This window comes from Gossypium hirsutum, chromosome A09 (assembly GCF_007990345.1).
Source record: "Gossypium hirsutum isolate 1008001.06 chromosome A09, Gossypium_hirsutum_v2.1, whole genome shotgun sequence".
NCBI classification, from domain to species: domain Eukaryota; kingdom Viridiplantae; phylum Streptophyta; class Magnoliopsida; order Malvales; family Malvaceae; genus Gossypium; species Gossypium hirsutum.
This window is the reverse complement of record NC_053432.1, coordinates 75,259,636-75,269,284: the sequence shown is the minus strand read 5'-3', so window position 1 is coordinate 75,269,284 and position 9,649 is coordinate 75,259,636. Positions and strand designations below refer to the sequence as shown.

General features: G+C 32.4%; 1 protein-coding gene and 1 long non-coding RNA gene across 3 annotated transcripts; one reads left to right on the top strand and one right to left on the bottom strand.

The window, feature by feature from the left end:
- The first annotated feature begins 5,282 nt into the window (after positions 1-5,282).
- On the top strand, positions 5,283-7,661 carry LOC107889607 (putative serine/threonine-protein kinase). 2 transcript variants are annotated; one of them, XM_016814088.2, is made up of 7 exons: positions 5,283-5,478; positions 5,637-5,781; positions 5,980-6,055; positions 6,140-6,356; positions 6,528-6,765; positions 6,888-7,038; positions 7,156-7,661. In XM_016814088.2, the coding sequence occupies exons 1-7, from the start codon at positions 5,475-5,477 to the stop codon at positions 7,477-7,479; spliced, it is 1,155 nt and encodes a 384-aa protein (XP_016669577.1). In that variant the 5' UTR covers positions 5,283-5,474; the 3' UTR covers positions 7,480-7,661. The 2 variants fall into 2 exon arrangements, with proteins under 2 accessions (XP_016669577.1, XP_016669579.1); XM_016814090.2 differs by having other exon boundaries at positions 5,284-5,478; positions 5,934-6,055.
- On the bottom strand, positions 7,028-8,892 carry LOC121206207 (uncharacterized). The gene is made up of 2 exons (XR_005901228.1): positions 7,802-8,892; positions 7,028-7,717 (listed from the first exon to the last, which is right to left on the bottom strand). It is a non-coding gene; the product is annotated as an uncharacterized lncRNA (long non-coding RNA).
- Between the last annotated feature and the right edge of the window lie 757 nt (positions 8,893-9,649).

Below are 9,649 nucleotides of genomic sequence, written 5' to 3'. Positions count from 1 at the left end.
AAAATAAATACATCAATTTATTTTTATATTGAATAAATATAATTATTTATGTATGCAACATATAAACAAAAAATGATATTATATCAATAATTGTTTTAATAATTATCAAGAATTAGATCAAATAAAAATTTAATGTATAAAATTATACAAAATTAAAATTTATGTACATAGTTACACATTAAACCATAATCCATATATATGGGTCCAACTTGAGTCCAGTCTAATTGAGGATTTGAAACGATTGTCATTGGATAAGTCTTGTGTTGGAAGAAAACCTAAGAAGAAGAAGAAGAAGAAGTCCTCCAGAATCAAAGATTTTATTTATTAAGCAATTCCAAGAGCAAATGGCGAGCTTTGCAAACCATTTCACCGAAATTAATAAAGCTTGAACCGGTCAGTTTAAAGACTAACGACCAGGGGGTCAAGAGGACCGTGTAGTTTCGGGGTTCATAAGTGGAGGGACTATTTTTACAAGGATAAGAAATAGGTAAGGACTGAACACCAAATATCTCACTCAATTCATAAGAAAATCAATTTCTACATTTTCTCCTAATAATGAAGTGATAAGTTTACTCTCAAATTATGAAAAAGATAGAGAATCCAATTGAAAAGGCTTACTTTTGGTATTGAAATTTTAGCCGATAATGACACTTACATACTTTATTTGATTTGATCTGTTTTGGGTCCTTTTGGAAGACTTTAGATTTGGGTGAATTATTTTACTACCATGAATTTGATTTATTAATTTTAATAAGCAGATGCGGGTTGAAAAAGGCAAGTAGATTTCGACCTTTTCTGAATAATTTTTTTTAAAAAAAAAACCTTTTTATCTTAATTTTTTTGTTAAGTAATATTTTTCATATATTATTGATAGAAATGTTTGGGTATTTATATATGTTGTTACATATATTATGTAACGACCCGAATTTTACCGTTACCGAAAAAGTGTATTTTCGGGTCTCTGTTTCTGAAAAATGGATTCGTAAATATTTATTAAAAATATTTACGAAGTCAATTGAGTGGTTAATTAGAGTTCAATTAAGTAAATTTAGTTTAATTAAGAGTAATTAGGAAAAATGACTAAATTGAATAAAGGATGAAAGTTGAATTGTAGAATAAAAGAAAATGAAGAGGACCAAAATGGCAATTATGCTATTTGTCCTAAGTGAGGCGGCATAAACATAAAAATCTGAGATTTTTTATGTGTTAAAATATATATATTAAATTATTATTATATTATAGTATATTATATTATATAAATAAGTAAAGAAACATAAGAAACAGAATGAAAGCAAACGAAACAGAGAAGAAACAGGGGAGAAAGAAAGAAAGAAAAAGAAAAAGAAAAATTTGGGTTTCAAGGCTCAAAGTTTAATTTTGTAAGTCAATTAAGTCATTTCTTCTTAAATTTTGATGTTTTAGAAGCTTTGGAACAAGACTTTGATGAAATTAAGTTGATATTTTGAGAGTTTATAGATTTTCAAGTATAGTTCATGTTGAATAAAATAGTGAATTAAGGGTTTAATTGAGTAAATTTCAAGCTAGAATTGATAATAGGATCAAATTGTAAAATAAGTTATAAGTTTTATGTTGTAGGGACTAAATTGATGAAATTTTGAAATTAGGAAAGTATGATGGAAATTTAATATTTAAATGAGAGTATGGATGAAATTTGAATAGAAATAAAGTATGAATTAAGATAGAAAAGTAAGTGAATTTAGTTAGAATTAAATTGAAATTAAAGTAAATCAACATTTTGTACTAAGACTATTTTGGACAGCAGCAGTAGTCTAAGTTTGAAAAAAATCACCAAAAATTGTAGAAATTGAATTAGAGGATGAATAAAATATGAAATTAAATATTATTGAGTCTAGTTTCTTATAGAAGAAACGATATAAGCAATTGAATTGTAAATTATGAGATATAATGAATTTTGTGAGACAAGGTCAGAATGAATTCGGTTCCCCTGTTCTAACTTTGGAAAATCACCAAAAATTGAATAAAAATAATTAGAGGCTTAAAGTTATATGTTTAGAATCCCTAATGAGTCTATTTTCATAAGAAATCAACGAGAATGTTATCCGAGTTCTGTACTGTGAGATAATTAATTTTTAGTGAAGAAGGGACGAAACTGTCAGACAGCAGAATAGGGGTGAATTTAAAGAATAAACTGTACTTAATGGCTAAACCAAAACTTCTGAAAATTTTATTGTAAGAAGATTTGTGAGTCTAGTTTCAGAAAAAATTAGCGGATCTTAATTTAGAATTCTATAACTCAAGATATGAATTAGTAATGTATTAATGATTATAAATTGTATTAATTTCGTAGTCAATGTGGTACCAGAAATCTCGGCTAAGAAAGGACAAGACAAAGTCAACGGGAGTTAGCTCGAAAATTACGGTTTGTATTTCTATAATCCGAACCTAATACTTAATTGTTGAATTTATTTCTTAATATGTATATTAAGTGTTTTGAAGTAAGAATTATTGTGTTTTTGCAAATGAAATGGATTGATATAGTATGTGATGAATTTATTGAATTTATATTGATTGAATTGGCATATATATATATAAATATATATATTGAATATTGAATATATATTGATTATTTGAATTGAATTGAAATATAAATTGTTTGAAAATTTTAAATATGAGATTTGTGATATTTGGATATTTGTTATTGAAAAGTGAATTGAATTGTATTGAATTATGAATTTATGTGATTAATTAAAATGTGTATTGATTGAAAAAAAATTGAAAGTGAATTGAATACCCTATTAACAGTATCGGGCTGAGTCGGATATAGTTGGCATGCCATAGGATTGGAAGTGTTCAGGGATTCTTCGACCTCGAGTCGATGAGACACTGGTGTCACTATATTTCTTCGGATAGATTCGATGAGGTACTGGGTACCAACTTTATTTCGGCTAGGCCGATGAGACACTGGGTGTCAAATATTGCTTCGAACTATCCGATGAGGCACTGGGTGCCATATTGGTGTGTTTGGTTGGATCCGTGTATCCGCCAAGGTCCGAGTCTTGTTGATAGGGGTAAATAAGTGAAAAGATAAGTCGAGTGAATTTGATTGATTGAGCTATTGGAATGAAATGAGAAATTGAAATTGAGATATGAGATTGAAAACATGAACCAAAAGGTTCATGAAATGAGTGAAGTTCAAATGGATGATGATTGATGTTAGAATGAATTAAAATGGTATATTGTTAAGAAATAAAGTGTGAAAACATGTGAATTGTGAATATATTGTATAGAATTTATACGGTAGGTAAATGAAAAGAATTGAACAAATATGTTATTGTGTTTGTTATATGACTTGTATAGAATTTATATGGTAAGTAATTGAAAATTTATCTATAAAACAAATAAATGAATACTTATAATTGTTATTGTGATTTTAAGTTTAATTGTTATATTATTAAGTGTTCGGATTATGGAAATACCACTGAGTATACCATACTCAGCGTATGGTTTGTTTCCGTGCGCAGGTTTAGTAAAGATAGAACGTTGAATCAGCATCCCAGTTCGATCCCGAATTCATTAAGGTAAAGTGTGTTAATTATTGGTAATGGCATGTACCTAGGATGTTTTATGAGAGTCATTTAGGTTGTAGATGTACTCATGAAATGAGTAAATTATGGTTGGCAACGGTATGTAGTATGAATTTTGAAATTTACTAAAAATTCGTAGTGATTCTAAATTAGTCCCGAATTGAATTTACTGTTCATATTGGACCGCGAGGGCCCATTAAAGGGACGACATCTTAAAACTAGGATGTGTGTAAATATTTATTTTAATTAATGACCGAAATTGGACTGTACTGACTGGTAATGTCTCGTAACCCTGTTCCGATGACGGTATAGGGTTAGGGGGCGTTACATATTATTACAAATCATAATAGGGCTCCAATATTTTATCTTGACTCCGCTTCTTTTAGTACTAACATTCTCTGTGAACTCCAAATCTACTGGGCACGTGTCTACAGAGCACAAGATCTTTTTTAATTTTGTAGGGGGCCGGATGAAATTTTAATTTTTTATAGTCTATATCTTTATAATTTTTAAAGGATTAAATTGAATTTTTATAATTTTAGAAGGGCCAAAGTATAATTTTACCTTTACTAAAGTAAAATTTTTAAAAAATCTCAAGAGCCTAAATAGTAATTTTATATTTTCGTGATTCATCTCGCACTCAATCTTCTAGCGGGACCTATTCAAATAACAAGTCAGGAGACCCAAATCCTTTCTAATACTTAAGTCAATAATTACTGATGTATAACATCTTTCATTCAACATAAATTTATTTATTTGATTGCAAAAAATGTTACCAAAAAAACTTTCATTTTCTATATCAGACTCGTATACGTGAAAGAAAAGCTTTACTTATAACGTACTGTACAGAGTTTGTTAATTAAATCACATCATCATGTAATATATATTTTACCATTCTTTTATCATTCACAAACCCTTTGGCTCACTTGAAATCCAAACATTCCCTCCACAAAATTTGACGTACGGATTCAAGATAAAAATGATCATAGCCGGTTCAATTAAAGGGTGATTTGGATTAATATTGACTTATAAGATAGAACGATAGAGTATAATTCTGTAATTTAAGACTATGATATAAGAATATCATTGAAAAATTAGCACAAATAAAAAACCTAAACGAGTGGGTTTACCCTACCTGCTTAACCTTAATTATTCCCTTAGGATTGGGTGCTGATATTTTTAAAATTTTATAGCAACCTTACAATTTCATTTCTCATATGGATTTAATATATTCAGGATTAGGTTTAGTTATCATCGAGATATTTAAAAGTTCAAAAGCCAATATTGACATGAGAAAGTATTTTTACAATAAAGAATAGATGTCTAGATTAATGCTAAATTAACATTATGAAAAGGTATTATATTCTGCAGCTTGATGTTTAGTTGGGTTTGGCTTCTTTACTCTTGCCAAGCAATATCCTTTTTGAATATTATTTTCATTAGTCTATGCTCCATTAATTGGGGAAAAGAAAAAAAGAAAATATATTGTTCGCCAATGGCAAAGTTAAAATATTATATCTATTACAATTTTTTATTTAAAATAAAAAATAATGATTATGAATAAATTGGATTAAAATTTTTAAATCTAAAAAACAAAGAGTATTATTTTTACTTCATCAGCTAAACCTTAAAACATAGTTAAAAGAAACAACATATGTTGACAAGTTTTGGATGTTTTTCTTTTTGATTATATTTCAAGTCCATGTTGGCGGGTTGGTCCTGATGGATGGGTCTTCTTTCCTGTTACTGTCTTGTAAAAATCTCTTTAATTACATATTTTTTTCATTTCGTGGGAAAAAAACAAACTCCCAATCTGAAATGAGCATTGCTGTTCTATATGAACTTGTTTTGTTGTTCATCCGATTATGCCGCTAAAACTAGGCTTTGTTTTTAAATTTTCCTGGAGAAATGAGTGAGTCTAAAAGTCTTCCTTTTTTAAAGAAAAAGTCAAAATCCATAGGCATGCTATGTTCTCATTGCGCTTCCTCTTTTAACTGCTACCATACTCTCTTCCTCCAATTTGGCTGAAAACTTTTTCCCTCTAACCAACCATCTAATCTCACTGTTCAGGGTTAGAAAGATTCGTGAGAGAAAAGGGGGAAATTTCTAAGTTTCCACTTTCCAGGCAGACCCAAAGACATGAAGTTCAATTCCTGTTTCTCAAAATGTTTTTCTTTACCATCAGAAACAGCTATCATCGACATACGCAAAGAGGGTAAATAACCTAAGCTTATGTGTGTTCTCTCTTTCTTGTACCTTTGACTATGTTTCGTCTCAAAAAAGTTTAAAGAGGATTTAGTGTTTCCAATATTGATTTTATTTTCTCTATTCAACAGTAGTTGCTTTTCTTTCTTTCTTTCATTGCAGAACCTGAACCAGGAAATGATCAGAATTTTACTGTCTTCTCTTATAGTGAGCTCAAAGTTGCCACTCATGGATTCTCTGCTTCAAACAAGATCGGAGAAGGTGCCTTTGGTTCGGTCTACAAGGTTAAACATCTTTTGACCTGAACTCAAAAAGTTAAAACCTTGGTTAATATAGTAATCATATAAAGTTTTGGGTTCATCTTGCAGGGCCTGCTTACAAATGGTTCTATTGTAGCTGTAAAAATGCTTTCAATTGAGCTGGAATCCATGCGTGGGGAAAGGGAGTTTGTGTCTGAAATAACTACACTTACAAATCTTGAACATGAAAACCTTGTCACACTTGTAGGTTGCTGTGTTGAGGGAGCTAAAAGGTTCTTGGTTTACAATTACATGGAAAATAATAGCTTGGCGCAGGTATTACTAGGTAAGCTTGTGTTCATTGTTCTGGTATTCTAAATTGAGTAATTCGTGTTATAAAGATTTCATTTGATGAATTAAAACATTGCAGAATACTGGAAATTTGATCAGATAGTGAACGAAAACGATAGAATTTATGTTTAGACAATTTTGGTTGCCATGTCTTGTCGATTAATAGGTGGAGAGCAAAACAGGATCAAACTCAGGTGGGGAGCAAGGGGAAGGATTTTGCTCGGGGTCGCTCGAGGGCTTGCGTATCTTCACGAGGAAGTTAAGCCACACATTGTGCACAGAGACATTAAAGCTAGCAACATACTTTTGGATCAAAATTTAATACCGAAAGTTTCAGATTTCGGGCTTTCAAGAATTTTGAGGGATAATGCTTCTCATATTAGTACCCATGTTGCAGGCACATTGTAAGTGACAAATGCTGGTTCTTTTCCAATAAACTTAATGAATATGTCTCCTGTGTGATTGAATTTATGCTTCTTGAAGTAACCGTGGCTAATGGAATTTATTACGATGGCAAATGAGATAGAGGCTATCTTGCCCCAGAATATGCCATCAGTGGACGTTTAACAAGGAAAACAGATGTTTACAGTTTTGGGGTCCTACTTTTGGAAATTATCAGCGGCCAGACAGTTGTCAATTTTGACTTAGAACATGGTGAACATTACCTGGTTCAAAAGGTAATAGATGTTATTCAAAGTAACTTGTGAATCTAACTTCCCGATTCGTTTTCGGAAAATAAATTCTCTTAGTAAATTAGTAACTTGTTGACTTCATAATGTGTGTGAAACATGCAGGCATGGGACCTATACAGGGCTAACAGGCTTCTGCAATTGGTGGATCCTGTACTAGGTATGAACTACCCTGAAGAAGATGCGGTTCGATACATCAAGGTGGGTCTCCTTTGCGTTCAAGAAACAGCCAGGTTCCGACCAGAAATGTCAACAGCCCTGAAAATGTTGACTAATGAGATAGACATAGGAGTAGTTCAGATTTCACAACCTGGTCTTGTTGCTGATCTGATGAACATCAAGTTGGGACACAAGACAACGTTTCGGAGCCACTACACTAAAGCCTCAAACATGGAAAGCACCCCAAGCTCCCTGAGCTCTTGTTCTTGACTTGCTGCCTCTATTTTTCTTTTGGGAGAACTAATCACTGTTTCTCCATAACATTGTAACAGTTCCTATACGGTCCTGAAAATATTGTACAAAGAAAAAAGATAGAGAGAGAAGAATAGCATTTTCCCACTACAACTTTTCATTCTTTTCATATAAAAAAAAAAGCATATTACAGTTTGCTAGTTGAATTCTTCCTAGGAAATGAGGAAAATAGAGTGAAACACAGAGTCCTCCTTCTCTGCAGTATAAGATGTGAAAAAAAACCGGTTTCAGAAGCAAAAACAAATAAAAAAGAACTAATCCAAGAGATCTCAGAAGATACCTGTATCCCTAAGCTTATTTTGTTATGGAAATCCTAACTCTTTTTTCGATTTCCCCTGATTAAGACAGCAGTATGCATGCATGGCTCCTCGCACGCCATACGCGAAGGCCACCAGACTCTTGATGAGCTTTGCAAATGGCATACAGGGAGCCAGGCATGCAAAATATGCATTTAATTAATATAATGCAAGCATGATGATATATGAATATGGAAATGAATGGATGCATAATATACATATATATGTATATATATATATGTTGAGGCACACTGAATGTATAACGTCCTGTTACTTTTTAGTGTCTATAACCGAATAATGATGATAATGCTTGGACAATGGTGTCTAAGGCAGTGAAGAAGCACCACATGGCAAGCATTCTCAAGCATGAATACACACATACTTGAGAAGTGTCGAAGAAAATGAACAAAAACTGTTGAGGTTAAGAAGATTGCATTAGAAAAAGGAGGCAAGGAGCTGTATATATACTGAAGAAAAGGAAATATGTTACTGAAAAGAAAGAAACAGGAGGGTGACATCTTGAATAAACTCGTAATCAGTCATAATAAAGTTGGGTTCAAGGTGACACTGCCCCTCATAACTTCCCTTTGCTTTTGAGTTGTCAGTTTGGCATATAGCTATAAACACAAGTTCAAGGCATATAATTTTCTACCTGAAAGGCCACTTTCTTAGCCTACTTTTGTCTCTAAATGACCGGGGTTTTTGTGGTGACACTTGAGAAAGAAGAGTAGGAGTGAAGCTGTTTGGTTGGAGAGAAAGAAAAAGAAAAGATGGTAGGGAAAGTGGGTAATTCTCTTGAGGACTTTATTGTTTGGTTTTATTTTATTTTTCTCTCTTTTCAATATCATAAAGCAAAGGTTCTTTCGCAATTCTGAAACTGATTTGTCTGGAAGTGCTTGGATGACTTAGATTCCCATGCCTATACACCTGGTTTTGAAAACTTTGTCCCATCTTCTTCTCTACAGCTTTCCCTTGCATTCCCTACCCATTCGGTTTACAGTGGGACCAGATGTCGACCAAACACTATAGTCTCAAAGGAACTTAGTTCCATGATTGATGAACCCAAACTCCTCCAATTGCTAATTTGCTAGCTGCTACTATGAATGCCATGTCAGTGAAGGCAACCTACCATTTCCTAAGAGGGTTTGAAGAAAGTTTCCCTTAGGGTCACCTGATAGTCATATATAATATTATACATATATGTGTGTGTGTGTGTGTGTGTGTGACAAGTTGGCCAAAAAGGCTGCAAAAATTTCCATTTCTCCTTTCGTGAATTGAAGAAGAAAACAGTGTACATTAACATAAAAGGATGCATGAACTGTTGTCTTGAAACTTGAAAACAAGAGCAATAACTGGTTCATATATTTTGTCGTTTTGGGGGTTGGAAGGTGCTGCAAGTGCGTGAATCTTTGTGTTAAGTTGTCAGAAGTGAGAGCTTAGTTAGCACTTGTGCCAAGAGTTGGGTCGACCATTGCGTTTGGCTTGGCCTTGGACTACAGATTCTGCTTTTTCTGTTGTCAGAATTGCTTCAATTTAATGAACTAAATAGCAGCTACTTAGAGTAGAGTTTTGATGAGTAGGATCGGTTCAGGAGATGGTTAATGAAAATGTGTTATGTTTCGGTTCGTGATATATTACGTTTATGCAGCACATGATTATGAAAGTATTCGATATGTGTATGTGATGTTTGTCGAAACCATTTTTGAAAAACAAGTATTGACTTTATATTTTGAAGAGAAAACGAAAATTGGCAGTTACCACCAATTTTTTTTTTGTTTAGGTGTGACCGGATCACTTTGTAATTTGGGTCATTTTAATAAAACATTTCGATT

What these genes read in the sequence shown, in the direction of transcription:
- LOC107889607 (XM_016814088.2), top strand. An exon ending in CTTGGCGCAGGTATTACTAG is followed by an intron (nt 6,357 to 6,527) that starts GTAAGCTTGTGT and finishes GTCGATTAATAG; the next exon opens with GTGGAGAGCAAAACAGGATC. An exon ending in AACATTACCTGGTTCAAAAG is followed by an intron (nt 7,039 to 7,155) that starts GTAATAGATGTT and finishes TGAAACATGCAG; the next exon opens with GCATGGGACCTATACAGGGC.